Source organism: Lontra canadensis, unplaced genomic scaffold (assembly GCF_010015895.1).
Source record: "Lontra canadensis isolate GAN:19392208 unplaced genomic scaffold, GSC_riverotter_1.0 scaffold39, whole genome shotgun sequence".
Classification (NCBI taxonomy): domain Eukaryota; kingdom Metazoa; phylum Chordata; class Mammalia; order Carnivora; family Mustelidae; genus Lontra; species Lontra canadensis.
The window spans coordinates 1,759,098-1,781,546 of record NW_022631033.1 but is presented as its reverse complement, the minus strand read 5'-3'; the positions used below and the strand labels follow the sequence as shown (position 1 = coordinate 1,781,546).

The 22,449-nt window shown below is 57.8% G+C and overlaps 1 protein-coding gene across 1 annotated transcript; it reads right to left on the bottom strand.

Annotated features, from left to right (window-relative positions):
* Nucleotides 1–18,518: 18,518 nt before the first annotated feature.
* KBTBD11 (kelch repeat and BTB domain containing 11) lies at nt 18,519–21,492 on the bottom strand. Its single transcript, XM_032869813.1, has one exon. The coding sequence runs from the start codon at nt 20,970–20,972 to the stop codon at nt 18,861–18,863; it is 2,112 nt and encodes a 703-aa protein (XP_032725704.1). The 5' UTR covers nt 20,973–21,492; the 3' UTR covers nt 18,519–18,860.
* Between the last annotated feature and the right edge of the window lie 957 nt (nt 21,493–22,449).

Here is a 22,449-nt window from a genome sequence, read left to right as displayed (position 1 = left end):
CTAGAGAGGCAAGCTTTCACATTTTTGCAAACCTCCGCGATGCCCAGCTCAAGGAAAGAAGGTGGGCGCGTGGGCCGCACGCGGCTGTGGCGGTCCAAGCTCTGGCTGCGTGTGGAGGAAAGCCAGCGGGGAGCCGTGGTCTGGCCCCCGCACACCCAGCCACACAGCGACATCCCGAGGGTGAGCCACGACCCTGATTTCAGAATCCGAAGCCACGCCAGCAGCGCTCTCACCCCGGCCACGTGCGTCTCTGAGCTCTGGCCCACACGTGGCCGGGTCCTCACCCTCCCGGAGCCTGGAACGTCACACATGGGATGGTGCAAACCGTCCAGTTCCACCCCTGGCCGCAAACACTCACATCACTGAAATGATCACTGATCTCACGAGTATTATGAAAATGGTTTCGACCCCTCGCCTCCCGAAGAGCTATCGGAGGTCTCCTGGGGACCCCGGGTCACACCTCGAGCAGCGCTGGGCAGCCTCCTGGGAAGCCCTGACCCTTCCCGGCCCTGGGAATCTTGCCGAAAGGAGACTTTGACCGGTAGCCAGTAGGTGGCGCCACAAGCCACCGGAACCGTCCTTGTCATTCTAAGGGGAAAAATCGATCAATTCTCTTCTTTGAGAAGAAATCCAAAACCGTGTTATAAGACAGAGGGGAAAGATTACAAACACGTTTAAATAATTGTGTTGCCAACCATCTTTTGCAATTTTGGAAAAAAGATTATATTAACCCTAACTTGGCTCCATCTAGTCACAGTCACAGTATCTAACTGAGACGCATCCGTGTAAAAGACGTCGAGTCGAGTAACGGAAGGTTAGTCACTTGTAACAGCTCCTACAGCGAAAATACGTTTTGGAATATATGAAGGCACACGTATGCTGTGTATACACTGCAATGGTTAACTTTAATGTGTCAATTTGGCCGTCCCATGGTACCTAGATGCTTGATCAAACAGTAGTGTAGATGTTGCTGTGAAGGCATTTTCTAGACGGGATTAACACTGAAATCCGTAGACTTGGAGTGAAGCAGATGAACCTGCCAGGTGTGGGTGGGCCTCGTCCCATCAGGTGAAGGCACTGAGAGAGCAAAGACTGACTCCCTCAGAAGGAATTCTGCCCGTGGCTCACCTGCAGATTCAAATGGCAGCTTCTCTCTGGGGCTCCAGCCTGCTGCCCACCCTACAGATTTTGGACTTGCCAAACCCCTACAACTGTGGGAGAAGTTCCTTACAACAACTCTCTCCAGGCCTGGTTTTTACGTTTGATCTTGTGTTTTACCTCCTGCTGGTTCTGGGAACTCCTCCCCACCCCCTCACGCACACACACACACACACACGCACTCTCACACACTGAAAACTGATGAGGAGTCCCATAAGGAATACCAGCCTGGAACAGAAAGGAATAATGAAGTCCTACAAGGTGAACGTGGAACTAGTTTTCCTCGAACAACTGTGATTTGATGGGCTCACTTCAGAGGAGGAAATTAAACTCCCACGGCTGAGGAAGGTGGGGGGTCAGGTGGGCGACCTCCCCACAGCTATCCAGGGGGTGTAGCTCGGGCTGGGAGCAGAGCTGGGGGCAAACCATCAGCATCATCCAGGGAAGATTAAGGCTCGAGCGTGGCACCAGGGCGCCCCCAGAGTAAAGGCCCACCCACCAGATGCCATGAACCCTAATAATGTCCATGAACCCTGGAAACGGAACCCGATGGGCGGGAAAGAGTTTTCCCTCCAGGGGATCTTCCAGACACAATACTAGGCTGTTGTCTAAGAGAAGGAATGACCCGTGGAAATGGCCCCTGCATGAGGAACAAAGGACTGGAGAGCAGGTTCGCAGAGACCTCCGTCACCGCCCACCGGACGAATCACAACGCAATAGTGTGTCCAGCACCACCGTCGGGGAACGCGGAACGCACAGCAAGGAAAGCCCCACAGACCCACTGCAGGGCTGTGACGGCAAAGGCAGGAGGAAGAACCTGGAGCCCTCATGCACCCCTGCTGGTGGGCGTCCCAGCGACGGCCGCACTTCGGGAAACAGCAGGCCCTGTGCACGGGAAGCCCAGAGCAATGCCCCAGCTCCACTCCCAGGCACGTGCTCCAGAGAAAGAGAAGCAGGCGTCCACGCAAAACTGGTGCAGGAACACCCCAGCAGCATGGCACGTGGCGCCCATGGAGGGGCAACTCCACTGTCCCGCCAGCTGGCAGCGGGCACCGTGAAATGCGGGGCATCGACCACACGCTGGACGATGCCACTCAGGGAAATGTCCGCAGTGGGGCGGGAGTGCTGGTGGGGACGGGGCTGCTTTTGGGGGTGACGAGGACATGTTACAAGGGACCCCATGATGGGGGCCCAGCCACGGTGCTGTAAATCAGGGAACCCTATGCTTTGAACAGGTGAACGTACGGTGCATGAGTTAGAGCTCCATGAAGGCCTTCCAGAGCTCAAATACATGCTACCCCATTGAAATAAATAGAGGACAATCCCGACGGAGTCTAAGGAAACAGGAAGCCTAAATAGGTACAGATCAGATTTTTAAAGTAAGTAAACAGAGCTTTTAGAAACAAAAATGAGATAACCAAAATCAACAACAAAATGCAGGGTTATAACTGCCAATTCTGCACAATGCGAGATCCAGAACGTAAATCAGAATTCATGATCCGGAGACAAAAGTTACTAAGAACATAGAGAAAGACGTAAGAGCTGCGGAAGGCAGAGAGTAAGACATTCTAAAATATGCTTTATTAGAGAGTGTCACAGAGCCAAAACCTGAAAAGACAATGAAATGTTTCCAGAATGGATGAAAAATACCAAATCCACAGATTCCAGAATCCTAGCAAATTCCAAGCAGAAGATGCACAAAGAAATGCACACCTAAACCGGTCGCACAAAGAAAAAGAAATCTGGAAAGCAAAGAAAGAGAGAAAACCTCGCGAAGAAGGCAGAAAGGAGTCCGGGGCAGTGGGCAAGCACAGTCCCCTGGCTGCCCCAGAGCAGTGACACGGGGGTGTGCCCGCCCCACTGGGACCGGCTTTGCTACCCAGACAGCATCTCTCCCCAGATCAAAGGCAATGTTGCTGGTTTTTCAACAAGCAGAAGTCCGGAGACTCTGCCACCATCAGAAAGCACTAACGGGTGTGATTCGGACAGGAAAGTGACTCCAGGGGGGAAATCTGCAAGAGAAAAAAAAAAAAAGAAAAGAAATTCACGAATGACCCCAATTCTATAGAAATGTCGCTTCATGAAATTCATGGAAAATTGGTTTTATTTGGGGTGAACTTTTTAAGACTTCTGTGATATCCTAATGAGCTACTGATCACGGGTTATGGCACACCGCACTGGAACCCCTCATCTGCAGGACTTACTTATTTTGGGAAAAAAGGAGATGTGCACAGACTGATGGGTTTTACTTGGGGCCAAATCCGAACATGGTTTTTTTGCACACAGCCCTCAGTCAAAACGGCATTTACAGTTTTAAAAGGTCATGAAAACAAAACCGAGCATAAACAAAGAAAAACCCATGGTCTCCCCAAACCTAAAATATTAACTATGTGGCCCTTTCCAGAAAGTTTGCTGACTGCTGGTTTAGGTTATCTAAATTACCGGGTGGTATTCTGGGGGTGGGGGGGGCGGTATTTCTTTTCTTCTCTGTCGTAGATGCAAAAACATGTTCAATTAAAAGAACAGTTTGTTTCTCAACGAAAAGCGCCTGTTTTCGCAGGCACAGACTATGCGCTCTCCGTGGGAGCGTGTGGGAGGGGCTGACTCGCGGATTCCCCCCCAGGAGCCGAGGAGGGAAGTGCTGTCCTTCCGTCTGCGGACACGGTCAGCAGGCGCTCCCGGGAGGCTCCGGCTGCTGTCCTCCCTGCCAGCGGCCGCGCTCCACCCAGCAAGGGAGCTTCTCAGCACATCGAGCTCGGACGACGGGGTGGAACTGCTGGTGTGTGTGAACGTGTACCTGACAATTTCAAGTGGAAGTGCTTAGAGATCAGGACTTGTAAGACGCTCAGAATGTGACCTGAGAGTGCTCCGTGCACGCACGCACACACACGTGCACGCACGCACACACATATGCGCACATGTGAACGCACACGTGCATGCACGCACACATGCACACGCACACACACGTGCACGGACACGCGCACACGTGAACACACACGTGCATGCACGCACACATGCACACGCACACACGCACGTGCACGGACACGCTGTAAATCGACTGAGGAACACGCAATTCCCATGACACGTCAGCGTCCATTTCTGGAGCCGCCACCAGGCTTTACTTTAAATCACCAGCGACCCCCCCATTTCCATCACGCGTCACACACGCGGTGTGCAGGCCCTGGCAGGGGAGAAAACAGGTCCTGAATATTAACTCTTCTTTCTTCTCTCCAGAACCTCGATTCGACTCACTGTTCATTAGATTCATGTAGCAAACGGTCTCGTGTCCAACTCCCTGACACGGATACTCCGCATACAAATATACACAAATGTATGCAAATTTATGCAAATATATGGACACACACACACTCAGGGAAAACCTTAGCTTGCTTTAGGCGCACAATTAGCTCGGACAAGCCCGCGGACTCACGCCACTAACCTGCCTCCTTCTCACAGCACTAGCACCTGCGTGCGCGCCGCGTGGTCCAGGGGCCGTGTCCCAGTTGCTTATTCCTGCAGCAAAGGGAAAAGCTGGCTTGGTCCCTCAGTTCTTCCAGCAGCAAAATTCGGTTGAAACGGTCAAGTCATGCCGTTGGTGCTACCCCAAAACAGGACGTCCGTTTCATCTCCACGCTCACGTCGAGGCGATGGCGTTGTCAAAACCCGCGGGTCTTCCTGCTAAAGGCCGCCCGGGACACCAGCAGGAAAAAACTAACCCAAGAGTTGACTGGAGCCTGTGTCCGTGCACAGACTGGGCAGCCAGCGTCCCCGGGTCCAAGCCCGGCTCACAGAGCTCGCCGCCCCACCTCAGCCTGGCTCAGCCTCCAGGAGAGCGAGGGGCCCGGGCCAGCTGCCCTGAGAGCCTCCCACTCTGACAACCACCCCCCACCCAGGCTCCAGCTGTGCCTCTCCCGGGAGGACTCGGGCACACGCCCTGCTGGGTACTGGCCCTCCCGGTTCAGTGTCATCCACATGGCACAAGGGTCAGCCATCGGAGCTGGGATGGCCGTGAGGGAAAAGCCTGCGGTGTGAGGACTGCAGGACAGGGGACCTGGATTTAGGCTGGCCTCGAAACGCCCTCTGAGAGGCCACAGTGAGACACAACCCACGATCGTCCACAAGAACCAGCCGTCACGGTTGGTCACCCGTGCTGTGCTGGGGACAGACAGGGAAGACGCCCAGGAGCCTCTGGGGATGGGTGTGAACGAGATGCAGGCCTGTCTTCCTCAACACTTGGTGACACTGGCTGCGGGAAGTAACATTCTGTGCAGGCGTCGCCTCCGGCTGGTTGGTATGTCGCCCGCACCGGGTGTAAGTTTTCTGGCCTGTTTCTAATAACTGGAGGCTGACAGCTGGGCTTTTCCAAAAGGAATCCGCTTACGTTCACTCACTAGAATGACTTCCAATCCCTCCTCGCAGGCACACACAGAGGGGCCCCTCGCGTGTTAGGTCATTATCCCAAACACGTGTCGCCCCAGGACTTAGGTCACCCATCCCAGGACATGCATTACCTTTGAAAAGAAGCATGCATTTCCGTGCCTTCGTTGACAAACACTTGTCCCATGATGTTACTTAAAATAATATGAAATGTATGGAAAAGAATTTGAAAACACATGACATGTACTGGTTTACTTTACAGTGGCTGTAACGTCATTTCAAATATTTTGCCGTTTACCTAACTCCGTGTCGTCCCCAGAGTGTAATGTCCCGTGTTGTCCAGCAGATGGTGGTAGTGCGGGAGGACAGCCCGCCTCAAGCCACGGGGTCCTCGCCATTCTGGGGTGACCCTGGGGTCAAAGGGCCCTGCTGAGCACGGCATCCTGCCCACCCATCCTGCCGTGAGTATCCAGACCCCAAAGCCGGCACTGATGGCCTCAGGGTCACCTGGACCGTGACGGAAATAGGAGAAGACAAAACCTCTCTCACGACCTCTTCAAGTCGGGGGCGGGGCCCGGATGTGCGAGTGTGCGCAGACACGGCCCGTGGCCCTCGGAAGCAAGAAGCAGGACAGCAGCCCTGACGAAGCCACGGTGGCGTGGGACCCGGCAGGCCGCGCAGCCGAGCTCCGCTTGCCTGGGTCCCTGGGCCACTCTGCAGCCGCTGCCGTCCCGTCCTCTGTTTGCCTCCGTGGTGGTTGGTTTGCGTGTCAAGGTGACTGGGCCACAGGACGCCCAGATGAAACACGATTTCGCGGAAGGGCTGAGGGCAGTTCCCTAAGGGCCCAGCACTGAATCAGAGACGAGTGAGGACGGTCGCCAGCGCGGGTGGGACGCACGCCGTCCACGGGGGCCCTTCTGCTCAGCTGGGTCACGCACCCTCTGACAACAGACGCCCGCTTCTGGGGCTTCAACCCGCACGCCCGGCCTCGGGCCTCCAGCCTGCAGGACAGGATCCCACGGCGTCCCAGCCCCATGACGTGGCTGCCAGCACCTCCTCAGAAACCGCTTTCTAGAAATAGATGCTTCCTGCTGGTTCTGTGGCTCCGTGGAGTCTACAGCAGCCTCCTCCATTGCGGGGCAGACTGGGAGGCGAGCCGGAGCACATCTCCGGATCCGGACAGGTGGGAAGACAGACGGAGGTCGATGGCAGGCAGCGTAGGGGTCAGACCCCCACCACCCGGCCTGGGCCGGGTCTCTGCTGTGATAGCAGCAGCTCCTCGACGGTTTGCACACCTGTGGTAAGGAACACACACTGCCTGCAGGCCAGGGTGCACACTGCGAGTGTGTGTGCACACGCACGTGCGCACGTGACTGTCGTCCACCGTGCGTGCATGTATGCACGTGTGTGTGCACTGTCCACTCTGCGTGTGCACGTGTGCCACCGTCCACCGTGCACGTGTGTGTGCGAGTGTGTGTGCGCACGTGACAGTCATCCACCCTCACATCCTGGGCTAAGCTCGGGTGGTTTTTATTCTTCCATTCTGATTTGTAATTGTAATTTCTTCCAGTCTGGTTCACAATCTAAGGGGCATCAGGGCGGCCTCCCCTGACTCTCAGGCCCTGTCCTGTCCATCCAGCCCCCGCTTACTGCCCGGGGAGGGGGGGTCCTCACATCTGTGCCCCCCCACCCCCAGCTGTGGCTCCGCATCTTCTCCTCAGCTCTCCCAGGACACACACTCAACGTCTGCTGGAGCGACAGCCACGACGCCACTGCGCCGTCTCTCCCTTCCGAGACCCTGCATCTCGGGTGCACGAAAACCAAGCATGGGGGCCTTTGAACTGTGCCAAATAAACGGTCAGTACCTAGACGGCGAGAGACAGCTAAAGACCAAGACAGAGGCAGACGGAGACAGACGGGGCGGGGGCATCCACCCTTCAGGTCCGGGAATCAAAGACTGCCGTGTCTCTAGTGAAAGATCACTCGTACCTGCAGCTCTTTTGAAAAAAACACAGCGAGCAACATCAAAGAAAACTCTCTGTCAACATAAATGGTAGAGAATTAACAATAAATGTTCTTTTTCCCCAGTCCAGCGGCCTCCTTGAGCCACCAAGGCCACGAGTCTTCCCGTCTGTTCCTGGACAGCAGCCCGCCAGGAGGAGGGAACAGCGGGGAGAGTCAGAGCAGGGCCCGCGGGGAGAAAGGGCCTTTGTCTGCGGACTTCCACACACACACACACACACACACACACACACACACACACACACAATGGGCACTTGGCCTTCTGTGTCCTTGTTCCCAGGACGTACAGAGGGAATCTGTGACAGGCAAGACGGGGGGTGGAGAAAGCAGCTTGTGCTCAGAACACTGCCTGGGAACTCAGTGATATCACGTATGAAATCCTTCCAGGAAAAGGAAGTGAGGGCAGAAGGGCCGAGAGCACACACAGCAGACAAGCGGCCACTGCCAAGGCCGTGCCCATCCCCCCGGAACACGCAGAGGCAGTGTGGTAGGCGGCCGGCCACCTCGCGGTGCTGCCTGCCTGCTCGCTGTCCCTACGGCGGCGTCCAAGGAACTGGCAGGGCTCTGCTGCCCAGACGGGAACTATGGAAACCAGGCCTGTGTGCTCATTCTGGCCCCGCAGGGGCCCCGGTCCCGTGGTGGCTAGTGGGGGCTGGGCACTGCACAGCACACTGCATGCTTCCTCTCCAACACGGTCGGACAGACGGACGGACAGGAACACTGATTCTAGAGCCACACGGGGGACCCCCTCAGGCTGTAAGTCAGACAGTTACCCCTCGAATCAGAAAAACCACCCGACATTTTGAGGAGTAAAAACATTTTCTAAATAGCAACAATCCCTGGGGCAGTCTTGACCAAAGGAGAACCGAGATCTTCCCTTCTCGGTCCTGGGGCTCAGGCAGGGAGGAGGAGGCAGGAGCACTCCCGGGAGGACGGACACCGGGCCGGGACGTCGGAGAAGCTGCCAACGGCAGCCACGAGCATCCCGCCCCAACCTGCTGTCCACACGGGCCAGGACAGCCGTGGCCCGAGCACACCACAGACCCCGGATCAGATCTCACTGCTTCCTGGTGCAGGGCCCGTCCTCACTCACTCACCCAGAACCTGCGGGCTCCCGGGTGCATCTGGCCTCAGAGCCGGGCAGGGCACCATCCCGGCTGCGGGACGGGGGCCGCTCCTTCCCCACGGCTAGCTCGGGGAGGCAAGTCCCTCAACAGGACGGCGGCTCTGAGAAGGGGTGGTCGCTGGGATGGGCATTGTGTGTCGCAGGCAGCGGCCACGGGGTCCACACAAAGCACCAGGGGCGGCTCTTTTTTAAACGTGTAGAGAGTGAGAAAAAACCAAGATCGATTCAACACACACTGAACACGTCTGTGCGTTTGCACGCGACGGGACACACCCAGGGACACGTGGGCGGAATGCCAAGGCTCCGCCGGGCCAAGTGGCACCAGCAGGCCGGAGCGGGAATTCCGAGCCCTGCGGTGCGGTCACCCCGTGCCCCTTGGCGAGCGCGGGCAGCTGCGCACAGACGTGGAGAAACAGGCTGAGGGGAGAGCAACCCCCGGACGAAGACGGAGTTGGGTGTGGGGCAGGTTGTCCTACAAACTGACGGGGAGCCTGCTGGCCAAAATCAAGTGCTCTAAGGGCGAGGACGCTTCCTACAGACAGCCCTGACGATCTCCCCCACGTGTGGAATGTAACAAGCAAAACAAACACACAAAGGAAAACAGAGGGAGAGAGACAAACAGAAACAGACCCTTAACCGCAGAGAGCACCCTGCTGGTCCCCAGAGGGGAGGGGGCGGGGGGACAGTGGAAACGGGTGGGGGATGAAGGCACGCGCCGGGATGAAAAATAAAATAAAATAACTGAAAATAAATAAAAACTGCCCTGAAAGGAATACTGATTGGGAAATATACAAGGGCTAGAACGCGCACCTTCCGGGACGCGTCTGATGGTACAGAGTGCTCCCCTGGGCCGCACACGGGTCCTCCGAGACCAGCCCTCCGCGCTCTCATGCGGGGTAGTGGGGCTCACACCTGAGCTCCCCTGCAGGGCTCTCACCTGGTCCCCGGGGGTCTCCCAGCCACACACACACACGGCTGAGCGCCCGCCTGCTGCAGGTGCCGACGGAGAAGCCGGGACGAGGGCAAGGTAAGCCGGGCTGGCTCAGGGAGGACAGCCCAGCAGACACGCCCACGCTGACTCGCAGGACAGTGATAAACACACAGTGAGAGAGCTCTAGCTGCACGCTGATAAGATCCATCAACGAAAGCAAAGCCTTCCAGGGAGGAGACGCAGCCCGGATGCAGGGGGAAGGAGTGGGCTGCTGTCAGAGGCCTTCTGAGGGAGGGGATGGAGGCCAGGAGCCCTGGGGAGACCAGGGGGCAGAGGTGCAGACAGAGGGGATCCCTGGGTCAGTGCCGTGTGGGGAACAGTGAGACAGCCAGAATGCCTGGAAAAGAGGAGGAAAGGCAGGAAGGAGGCACAGAGGGCTTGGTGGGGGCTGGAAGTGGAGCCCCTGGGCCAGGGCCTGTGCTCCAGGCAAGGGTGTGGGCATGCTACCTGGGACTCTGAGGGGACGATGAGTGGCCCTCCCAGGAAGGGCGTCCCTCAGACAGGCGCTCAGTGTGACGACAGCAGAGGGCGAGGTGGACCCTCTCTGGGGATGTTTGAAGTCCTTGCCAGCCCACCTTCCCATGCAGCACCACGGAGGCTCTAAGACAGCAGGGGAGCTGGTCGGGGGGCAGGCAGGACGCTGCAAACCTGCACGAAGGCCGCCAGAGGCCTGAACACCAGGCCGGGCCGCCTCTGTGGAGCCCAGCTGGGTGCCCCGTGCAGTGCAGGGTCGGGTGGTGTCCCTGGGGTGTGCATACGGCCTTCCCGGAGAGGGGGCGGTGGGGGTAACAAATGTGTCCAGGGCTCGCGGACCGTGGGGCGGCCGTCATGCTGTCTGGCCTCAGACACGTTTACTCAGCCCCTGAGTAATAACCACATGAAGCAGAAGCTTCTAGTTCACCTGCTCTCCGGGGCATTGCTGAGTGTAGAGAACTCAGCATTACTGACGCCCAGACACATTCGCCCTTGGGCGTAGGAGCAGCAGGTCCACGGCCGCTGGGCCGCTTCCTAGGAAGGAGACCACCCCCCTTGGTGATGCAGGGGTTCCCTCTCTGTCTACCAGACGCCGGTCAAGGGGTGCTGTGGACTGCTGGTTGGGTTCAGGGCGGTGTGCCCACACCCAGAACAGAGCTGGCCCTCACAATGTGCCCCATCTTGCTGAATGCAACAGGTGGTCACCACGTGGACACGGTCTCGAGGCCCTTGGCTGGAGAGTCCGTCCCGGGTATGTCGGAACAAAGGCCACTCTGCTCGGGGCCTGCATCTGAGTCCAGGTTCTCTCACACCTGGATGGCAGGGCGGGAACAGGCGTATGCAGGTGGGCGGGCTGTCCTGGGCAGGTGGGCCACGGGGGAACCCCCCAGGAAAGGGCCACTTTCCTAATCTCAGAAGTCAGGTGGCCCTGAAGGGGCCTTGCCATGTGAGTGTTACCTTGGGGACCGGCCGGCCCTACTACATGTCCGTGAGGCGTGAACGAGACCCTGTGCGTGAGCTGCCCGGTGTGGCATCTGCCGTGGGCGCTCAGCCCGTGGAAGCTGTTTGTTCCCACAGCGGAGTGACGGGGCTGGGCGCTTTGCAGTGCCTCCGAGTCTCAGTGGTTTGCTTTGCAGGGACGGCCCAGATGAAACGTGAGCCGTGGCAACCTGTCTGGGGGGGGGGGTCACCTCAGCCGCAGCTCCCGAGTTCACTTACAAACTGGCTCGTGCCCCCTTTTATCCCAGAATGATGTCGCCTGCCTTTAAGGCTGACTACAACATGACAAAATTGCGTGAGTCTCACCCAAGCCAACGGAAGGGAAGGAATGAGAAGCCGGCAGGTGAGAGCCAACTGAGCCGCGGAAAGGCCCGTCAGACCGCATGCTTTCCAGCACGGGAGGACCAAGTCAACCCCTGACGCCACCCCGGGACTAGAACCCGACAAACCAACGGCCGGATTTGGGGGCTTCTCGGAGGGAAGACCCAAATATCAACGTTGTCACTTACCAAAGAATTTGCAAGAAATCTGGCTGGGGAAGTGGGCTGCCGCCGCTCGGAGAAGGCCATTCTAATTAACCCCGCGCTCGCGCTAATTACGCAGCAGTCCCTGCCGGCCACGGGGCTTTAAATACGGCATCTGCTTTGAGGAACAACCTTTAAAAACAATTTAACAAAAGAAAGAAAGAAAGAAAGAAAGAAGGAAAGAAAGAAAGAGAGAGAGAGAGAGAGAGGAAGGAAGGAAGGAAGGACAGACAGACAACTGATACACACAACACAGATCTCAAAACCATTGTACCACATGAAAAACCAGAAGGACAGAAAAAAGCAAATGCGGTGTGTTTCCACGTTTACGAAACTGATCTCTAGTGACAAAGGCAGGATGGTGACTGCCAGGGGCCAGGATGTGGGGTCAGGCAGCAAAGGAGTCAGGTGAGGTCCGCAGGGAAGCACTTGCTCCGTATTTTGTACAGGAACTCAGGGTACCTGTATCCGGGTTCGTAGGTATTTTGTCAGAAGTCATGGAACTGTATATGGACAATGAGGCTATGTGGTTGTGTGTAAATTGTATCCTGATAAAGTTGATCTAAAGTAATACATGAACTGAAAACTCATGTCCACACAAAAACCTGCACACTTTATCCATAGTTGCCAAAGCTTGGACCCAACCAAGTGTCCTTCAGCAGGTGGTTGAGTCAACTGTGGTGTGTTCAGACCCTGGAATAGTGGTTAATCCTAAAAAGAAATGAGCCACCCAACCATGAAGACACAGAGAAACCTCCAATGTGCTTCACCCAGTGGAGGAAGCCAGTCTGAGGGCTACTTACTCTGTGATTCCAACTCTGTGACCTTCTCAAAAGGCAGAACTACAGACACAGTAAACAGATGAGTGGCTTCCAGGGGATGAGGATGGAGAGGGAGACTTGGGGATGGGAGGGGGATAGAGAGGGAGGGTTGGGGATGGAGAGGGAGGGCTGGGGATGGAGAGGGAGGGCTGGGGATAAAGAAGGAGGGTCGGGGATAGAGAAGGAGGGTTGGGGATGGAGAGGGAGGGTGGGGGTTGGAGAGGGAGGGCTAGGGATGGAGAGGAGGACTGAGGATGGAGAGGAGGGCTGGGGATGGAGAGGAGGGCTGGGGATGGAGAGGGAGGGCTGGGGATGGGGGTGGGAGAGGGGCAGGTGGAGCACAGAGGGTTTAGGGCAGTGAGACTACTCTGTGTGACCCTGTCATGGCAGGTAGGAGTCCCCACACATTGTGCAAACCCCTGAGTGTGCGACACCAACAGTGCCCCTGACGTGCACTGAGGATCTGGGGGATGAGGACGTGTCCATGGGGGCTCATCAGTGGCGACAATGCCCCGACCAGAGGGGATGGTGGTATTGGGGGGAGAGGAGGAGGGGGAGGCTGTGCGCATCGGGTGGAGGGTGTACGGACTACTCCATTCTGTGCTGCCTCCACAGCCGGAAGCCACACAGACCGGACCTGCCGGGAAGGGTCCCTGCTGTGCTCAGGTGCAGAAACTGCCTCTGATTTCCCAGCCCAAGGTCACTGGGTTGGACACTGCAAGCCTTGCTGAGTGTCTGGGTTCCCTCACTAGCATGTAAGCGGCTTATAATAAAGAGCTCGTTCTTAGTGCCCTCCTTCACCCCACTCGGGGTGTGTGACAAACACAACCTCTCCAGGATGATCCAACCGGAGTAGCACAGGCAGCGTCTGCCACGACAGGTGCGGGACGAGAGGCGGCCCTGGAGACGTGTCAGCAGCGAGCACAGCACCACGGGGACCTGGACTCTATGGGGACCATCGCACCGTGCGGGCCCCCAGCACACAACGCGGCCGTGAGCACGGCGTTACCTGAGGTGCTCGTGAAAACGCAAACTCCGGGCTCCCCGGGGACAGCTTGAATGGAGCCGCTCATGTTGGGACCTAGGATTTTGCATTTTTTAGGAGTTCCCAAAGTGCCTTTCCCGGACTCTGAGGTCTGAGAAGCCCCGACCCGGGGGTGCCTGCGGCAGGGTGTGCACGGCTGACCCGTCAGCGCTCCGATGGCATTGTTGATGATGCCAGCAATCCCGTGTTGGCAAGTACGGAAATGTGACTGTTCATGGAGTCGGGCGTCCGTACAGGTTCCAGTAGCAGGGGACAGACCCGCAACTCAGAATGGACGCAGACGACGTCGTGCCACTGCCTTAGTCCTACCTTTGCCAGCCAGCGCCAGGGGACAGCTTTATGGAGTTTAATGACCCGCTGTCGGTGATCAGCAGTCAGTGCCGGATCCCCTCCCTGAAACACTCCAGTGACTGCTTCTAGCGGGACCGCCTTGGGACACGGCTGCTTTCTCCCTATTGCTGGAATGTTTGGAGGTATCCGCGGGAACCAGCAGGTCAGTCTAGGACAGCACAGTGCCCAGGTCAATGTCCTGTTAGCGCCAAAGGGCAGGGTCACCAACCACCAGCAAAATGGTCCCCAAGGAGGGGCTTGGTGGCCGCTGTGCTCTCTGAAGAATTGAGCACAATAACTCTCCTTCACAAACACAGATGGCAATTCATCTGCCGGAAGTGGTTTTAAGAAAATCTCCTTCCTCACGGGGCAAAAATCTCAGACCTGCGATGTGAGCTTTTCCCATACCCTCCGTGGGCCCCAACTTGTTATAAAGTTCATCACCTCTGTCTGCAAAGCCCCTGTGTTTTGTGGCATTACATCTAACTGAAAAGATGTGAGAGGCCAAGAAAATCATTCCAATCTATTATCAAAATCCCAAAACTCGGGGTGGGGGAGTGGGGGGAGGGAACTGCAGCTGTGCAAAAGTTCAGATTAAATTCTGTTTTTGCAGGAAAAAAAGCCATAAGAAAACTAGAGACGGCAAGCTCAGGTCGGGGAGCTGCTGCGTCCCCCTAGCCTAAGTTACATCCCCCAGCCCCCCGCCCTGAGTTTTGGGATTTTGAAACAATATTTTTAAGAGGAAAAGAAATGATTTCTTAAAGAACCCCTACAAATTAACAATGGCACGGGCCCGTGATCCTGGGGAGTGCAAACTGTAAGAGATGTTTGGGTCTACAGACTTCCCTTTGTAGGAGTAAGTGACCGCGGAGACCCAGAGGTGTGGCCGGCATGGAAACCAACCCGTGCTGCCATGTGCAGGGGGAAGGGACAGGTGAGAGGGCGAAGGCGTGGACAGGCGCCTTGTGAGTGTGAAGAGACCATCAAGCGTAAACGTGGGGGCTGGAAGGAGCCTCAGGAGTCATCACACCCTCATCCACCGAGGGGAGCCACCAGCGTGGGACTGGCAGGCAGGGCTGGCATCTCCGCGGCCCAGGTGAGGACGCTCCTGGTTTCCCGAGGGAGGGCACCTCACTCGGGGCTCAGCTCTGCTTGCCGGGGTGCAGGGGTGGGGCAGACAAGCAACCACGGCGCAGACTCAGGAGCACTAGCATTTCCAATGATTTATTTCATCGTGGCATAAGCGGACACGGACAAGGCTTCACAGCAATTGCGCCCAGGCGCGAGAAACCGAAGCGGTAGCTCATTCCATGCACGTACAGCATCCACGGGCCTAACCTGCGGGGGGCAGGCCTGGTGCGTCTCTACCCGACGCCCCCCTGCAGTCTGTTCACGCTTGTTAGAGCCGTGGAGGGCTGAATCCTCCCAGGAGATCCATCCAGCCTGCACTTCGGCTCCCCGCAAGCAGAGTCCCGGCGCGCGTCACAGCGGCACGCCCGGCACCAGAGCGTGGGGGCCTGGCCGTGCGTGCGGGCAGGTGCCCGGCGCAGGGGAGAAAGGCGCGTGTGGCTGGAGCATGTGCGGTCTCCCTTCCCAGCCCCATCATCTCCTCATGAATACCACAGCCCAGGAACAGGGTAAGTGAGAATGTGGAATTTTTTTAATGCCCGACTGCAACATTTCATAAGCTGGGAAGCGTCTAAAATAAAACACAAGCGGCCCATCGGCTGACATTTCGGCCCTGCAGGTGCTCCAGCGGGCTGTGGTCCCAATGGACCTCAGCTTTAGAAAATACAGCCAAGGACCTCAAACACATGCCGTTTGAGAATCGTTCACAGGAAGTTACCCAAGAGCCCGCCCGAGGAGCCAGCATTACCAATGCCACCAGAAATGGTGCAGATGCGGCAGACGGCTGCATTTCTTGAGTGTCTGCGGCAAAATGCACACGTAAGAGTTTGAACCACAGCAGACACGCAGCCACGGCGTCTGTGTGTCTTCTTAGAGGGGCCCCCAAGGACACAGAAACCCCACCAACAAGCCCCAAGTCCAGCTCGAAAGCTGCCAACGGTTGCTCGGGGCTCAGGTTGTTCCCAAGACCAAGAATAAACACATGGAAGAAGACGTCGCCAGCCCCATGTCTCTGCGGCTCAAGTGAACCTCCATGGACAAAGGTTGTCGGCTAGCCAAAGGCCGGACCTTTCTGTCCACCACAGTCTCCCCGGACAAGCCCCCTGCTCGTTCGCATATGGGGAAATGTCTGCGTGCAGGGGTCACCTGTGAGAGCTATGGGTGGTCCTACACACGCCAGACTCGCTGGCCTCTGACAGATCAGTCTTCAGGAGTTTGCGGCAAAACGAGCAACCCAGGAATGAGAATAGTGAGGCATCCCTACACGGCGCTGGGCGCGGGCCTGAAGCGTCCCGTTGTCTACGCAAAGGCCCCTCCTTGGAGCATCAGCCGTCAGGGGCAAGTCTCGGCAGGGAATGCCCCCCAACAGCCCCTCCCCGCACCACGCAGTCCTCCACATCGTGGCCCCGGCCCCCACCTGCTTGCCTGACTGCTGCAAACCTTATGGTTACAATTCCAAATACTGGCCCAAAAGCAAAATAAACTGGTCCTCGTGGCATGTTTCTAGGAGGTATTTGTATTTAGAAATAAGATCCACGCTCTTCTATGTCCTCCCACCTATCCTTGCGTTTCCCTGGGCTTGCTCATGCATTCCACTGCAGCAAACCCTGGAACTCCAAGGCCAGTTCCCGCAGGAGTGATGCCAGGTCCGGGGCCGGCCTTTGTTAAATTAAATCATAAAACAACACACAGAACTCCAGCTGGGCACGGGACGCTGAGGCTGTCAGCACCCGCCGGACAGCACCTCCCATGTGCCCCTGTAGGGACGAGCCTACTTTGGAAATTCACTTCCACAGCATTTTGTTTTGAAACAGCAAACATCGCAGGAATGATTTCGCGAGCAAAATCACAGTGATAGTATTTCATGAATTGGAGAATTAAGGAATGAAAATATTGGCCTGGTTCCATTTCATATAAAAGTTTTAGCATAAATATAACTTTCTAGAGGGAAATGTGCTAGGACACAAGGCGCACATTTCTTTAAAAGAACATTGTTTCCTTTTGCTCTAACTTCCCTTTCTGCTACGGTTTCCGCGTTCTACTCCTATGGAAGGCCAGGCAAGGCGAAGTCTGTCCTTCTTTTCTAAGATGAAGAACCAGGCTGCCAAGATACCTTCTTGGCTCAGGAGCAGTCGTGAGTGAGCACACAGGTCACCAGAAGAAACTCTAACAGAAATCCTAAACTCCAGTCTTCTGGCTCGTGCATAATGACGCAAGCTAGTCATTTCCAAACATACTTAACCAGTAACTTCCATAACCACAGACTCTTTAGAAAGCATAACTTATTTCCCAATGACCCACTGTTGCTACAGAGACGTCAACCCCCACCACTGGAGAAAGAAGGGAAAAGCAGTAAGGGGGTGCGTGATTTCCTCTGGTTAAGTGCCTGTGACTGTCAACATGCACTTTTCCTATTATAATTTTTTAAAATGGCCTCGATTCAGAATTCAGATCGGTTTGCCTCTATTTCTGAGCACACACTTTACCCTTAAATTCTTAATAAACAGTAAACTCTGTCTACACCTGTTTGGAAAGTAAAATGTTATAACAAATGAGCAATCACTTGGTTTCTTTTTAACGCTTGTGACCTCTCAAAGTACTGAAATTGATGTTAATTCTATTAGGGTATTTTGGAATTCGATTAGAAAAAATGTAGTTTACCTGCTACTTACATTATAAATACACATTACCTCCCCCTTATGTCAGTATACTTCCTGTCACTGCCACATCTTCCTGCCACCATACTTGTAAAAATTAATCTCCCTCTTCAGAATGGCCTAATACATCCTGCGAACATCGGTAACTAGTGGATTCCAAAGGTGCCTACATGTTCGTCTTTAGAAGTGCCGAGAGGGGGTTTCAACCTTCTTCTTGGGGGCAAGGGGAAGGGGCACCCGTTTCTTTGAGCCCGTTAGAGAACAGGAAGGTGGCTGTTCATGCAGAGGGCACCTGAGGAAGATTCCTTTCAAAACAGACAAGCATCCTTGGGGTCAGCTTTTGCTACTCACGGTCTGCTCTCTGAAGTAAGTCATTACTAGGACATCGGATATAATCATTAACACCCTTTAACTCAAAAATCTGTAAGTTATCTGGGTTGAAAGGTGAGATGGAGTGGCCCTTGAGAGGGGGTGAGGCCCATTCTGTGGGATCCGCAGCGGGCGGGGGCAATCCTTCCCTGCTTGCTGGACAGGAGACAGGGACAGATCCCACCTTTCACGCTTGCAACATCGGGAACTAACCCAACCCACACTCGAACATAGGATGACATGAGCCTTTTCACTAAAGCAGAAGAAGTTTTAAGAGCTCTGCGTATGGGTTATGAGTGTAAACCTCAAGCCAAGAGAACTCACGGTGGCCTACTTCAGGGGCTCCCCCGGGGCGCGGTGGCCCTGAGCTATGTGCAGGGCCTTCTCCTGGTGCAGTTAGGAAGCTACTGTGCACACTCCCGTCTGCAACGCTCTCCATCCCACTCAGGAGCTCAAGCGCCCCTGAGCACCCAACGGGCACTCTGGGACAACCGACGGGCACTCTGGGACCCACCCACTGACCCTGAGGCGTCATCTTCCACTTCCTCCTCCTTCTCCCTCCGATATCCCATGCCCTATTTGTAAGGTCATCTCTTTACACACACCTTACATATTGTGCCATTGACCCCGTCAAGCATAGCGGCGCAAAAGGGAATGCAGAATAGGGCAGCAGACCTTAAAACAGCATTGCAAAAAGTCTTCAAAGCCCCGCGACAAGCTTCCAACTTCAAAGGGTTTAAATGGCCCCCATGGACCGTGCCCCCCCCCCGCCCCCTCCAGTTGGATCTCCGCCCACGGGGGCGTCCCTGAGGGAGATGCCCAGGTGGACCCCGCCCGCCCTACGCGGCGCCCTCCTCGCCTCTCTCTGGCTTCTCTGGCAAGTTGAGCACGAACGGGAAGAGCGCGCCTCGGGCGTCCAAGGGGACGCAGAGCGGCGCGGGCTCGAAGCTGCCGCCTTCGCCCGCGCCCACGTCCGCGCCCGGCTCGCTGTCCTGCGGGGGCACGAAGCGCCAGGTGCCTGCGCGGCTCACGCAGTAAATGGTGCCGTCCAGGGCCACGCAGCGGAAGGGCTGCAGGCTGGACGGCGCGCCCGGGGGCCGCAGGTGCGCGGCGCAGCGGCTCCACTGCTTGGCCAGGCAGTGGTAGCGGAACACGCTGACGCCTCCGGCCTCCGCCGCCTGCGAGTCGCCACGGCCCCCGCCCAGGTCGAAGCGGTAGATGAAGCCATCCAGGGCCACCATGGCCGCGGAGCGCTCCCGGCTGCTACTGCACGGGCACTCCTGCCACTCGTCGCGCCGCGGGTCGTACTTGAGCAAGCGGTAGAAGAGGGAGCCCCCGGACACGTAGATCTCGCCGTTGCAGGTGGTGGCTTCGTGAGCCACAGCGAAGGCGCCGCGGGGCAGCGGGGCCACGGCGGCCCAGCGGTCGGCGCGCGGGTCGTAGCGCTCCACGCTGAGCAGGCACTCGCCACCCACGGCGTACAGGTGGCCGTCCAGGGCCAGCAGCTGCAGCTGCGAGCGCGCCTGGCGCAGCGGCCGCACGGTGCTCCAGCGCTCGGTGGCCGGGTTGTAGCAGAAGACCTGGTCCGAGGGGCGCGCGCGGCCGTCGGGACCCGCCGGCCCCACGCCGCCGGCCACGAAGAGGTAGTTGTAGAGCACGCACAGGCCGCAGCCCCGCGCCGGCGCGCCCTCGGGCAGCCGCGTCAGCTCGCGCCACTCGCCGGCCGCCTCGTGCAGGCAGTAGACGGCGGCGTCGGCCCGGCCCTCCACGTCCCCCGACGGGCTCTGCGGGCGGCTGCCCGCGCGCTCCCCGGCCGGTCCCAGCGCGGCGGCCAGCAGGCGGGCCCGGCCGGCGCGCAGGCGGCGGCGCAGCAGCAGGTCCCGCTCGGCGCCCGACAGGCGCCCGAACACCGCGGGCTCGCGCAGCACGTCCAGGTAGTGGTCGCTCATGAAGCGGTAGGCGGCGTCGCGCAGCTCGGACAGCCGCTGCCGCTTGGCCGCGCTCAGCACCTCGTAGCAGTTGGCCAGGCTCAGCTGCGGCGCCACGGCCTCGGTGGCGCGCTGCACGGCGCACGGCAGCTGCAGGCGGCGCGCGCCGGCCACCACCTCGGCCACGTTGTCGGGTCGCACGCCCGCCATGCGCCCGCTGTACGCGTAGGCCAGGAGCAGCCGCAGCGCCGCCCAGCCCACGCCCTGCACCCGCAGCACGTCCCGGGACGCGCGCGCGCGGAAGTAGTCGCTGCGAGCCGCCAGCACCGCCTTGTGCGCCCGCAGCCGGCGGCCTGACACCTCGATGACCAGGTCAGGCTCCCCGTGCGCCGGCCCGACGCCCGGGGGCACTGGTGCGAGGTCCCCGGACTCCTCGGGGGACACGGGCTCCTCGGGGGACACGAGCTCTTCCAGCGAAGTGGGCTCCTCGGTGGACACGGGCTCCTCGGGAGACACGAGCTCTTCCAGGGACGTGGGCTCCTCGGTGGACACTGGCTCCCCGGGAGACGCGGGCTCTTCCGGGGACGCGCGCTGCGCTGGGTCCCCGGGCTCCTCGGCGGACGCGGGCTCTTCCGGGGACACAGAATCTTCCGGGGACGCGCGCTGCTCGGGGTCCCCGGGCTCCTCGGCGGACGCGGCGCCGGCGCTGCCGACCTCCCACTGCCGCTCCACCACCCGCTGGCCGCTGCGACGCGAGGGCGGGGAGGACGCTGCGCCTTCCGCCGCGGAGGCGCGAGACTGCGGCGGGGAGCCGTCCCCGGAGCTGAAGCACAGCGACGCGCGGAGACTGCAGGGTGTCTGCGCGTCGGGCGGCTGCAGGCTGCCCTCTCCCGGAGCCGCGGGTGCGCCGCCCTGGCCCCCGGCCTGGCCGCACGCTCCCTGCGCAAAGGCGCCCCCGGCCTCGGCCCCGCGGCCGCGGTCGTCTCCGGGGTAGAGGGCGCAGGGGGGCACCGGGTTCTCCATGGGGACGCTTGCTTGCGCCACCGCCGCAGCCGGACCCGCGCTCAGCAGCCCACCATGACCGCGCCCTGACTCGGGCTGCGCAAGGTCGCCGGTCCCTCCGGGGCTCTAGCTTCAGGGGCTTTCCCTGGCCGGCGATCAGATTTCACTTGTGTGTGCACAGTTCCTTCGGCCCCCACACCGCTCCCCTCTGCCGCGAGGAGGAGTGCGTCAGCGCCGTGCAATCTCAGCTGAATTTCTGGAGGAGGCACCGCGGCGTGGGCCAGCCCGGGGCCAGGGTCTCCGTGGCTTGGTCCCCCAGGCCGGCGCACCGATGCTTCCCCCCGGGTACGCGCCCACGGCCTCCGGGTGATCTGCAGCCCCTTCTCTGCAGCGCGGAGCTACCAAACCAGGGCAGGCCCTTTCTTCCTGGGTCAGCGTTCATCACTTTACTTTTCATCCCATCAGTCCCATCACTGCATCCCAGGACCAACACGTCCAAGGCTGCTGCCTCTAAACTTGAGAACCGGGATTTGAACACCGTTCCCTGTGGAGTGCACCCCCGAGCTTGCTTTTAAGACTCTCATTTGTGATCCGGATTTCTATTAGTCTCTATTAGTCTCCTCTCCGGATTCAGCAGCTCTGGTACGTCTGCATCCACACCGCTCACCCCCCGGGGGAGGGGCTTGTCCATAATTCACTCGCCAGGTGGGTGTTAGAAAAACAGGATTCCTGCAGCAGAAGCGGCCTTCCTCACTCATCCGTCTGGAGCCTCCTCCTTTGTTGGAACATCAGATGTTTCCAGACCGTGTCAGCACACTCTTGTTCCTGTTTGTGGGAGAGAGAGAGCGTGTTTGAGTGTGCACTCTGCAGCGGGGTCACCATGTGTCAGTGGGGTCTGCCACACTCCCCCACCACTGCCACAGTAGGGGACCCACAGTGGGTGGGAAAGGGGACTGTGACTCGTCACTGCTGGAGAGTCGGATGAAGAAAATAAAGAGATCAACTTAGGGATTATTTTCTCTCCTTATTCCTGCCCTGTTTGTGAGGCCCAGGGAGGAGAACCCGGTTCAGGCAATGAGCTTTAAAAACATCCGGTTTCTCAGAGTTTGGAGGGGAGGGGTTGGGGGGATGGGTGAGCCTGGTGGTGGGTATTACGGAGGGCAGAGATTGCGAGGAGTACTGGGTGTGGTGCATAAACAATGAATCTTGGAACACTGAAAAATAAAATAAAATTTAAAAAAAATAAAAACATCGGGTTGATCCAAACAAAACTCCTTTTTTATGGGTAAAAAAAGGCAGTCAAAGGTCAACAAATTCCTATTTTCAGCCTAATGAGATGTGTATGTAAAGGACGTTCAGTGAGAAAGCACAATGAACCTTACTAATTTTACTAATATGTGACAGTTTTCCTACAGTCTTTTCCAGTTGGTTTAAAAGCCAAATATTTGGAGAAGGAGCAGAGACACTTCTGCGGACTTGGCCTCGGAGGCTCAGCTCT

What these genes read in the sequence shown, in the direction of transcription:
- KBTBD11 (XM_032869813.1), bottom strand. Translation starts at nt 20,972, where the DNA reads ATGGAGAACCCGGTGCCCCCCTGCGCCCTCTACCCCGGAGACGACCGC.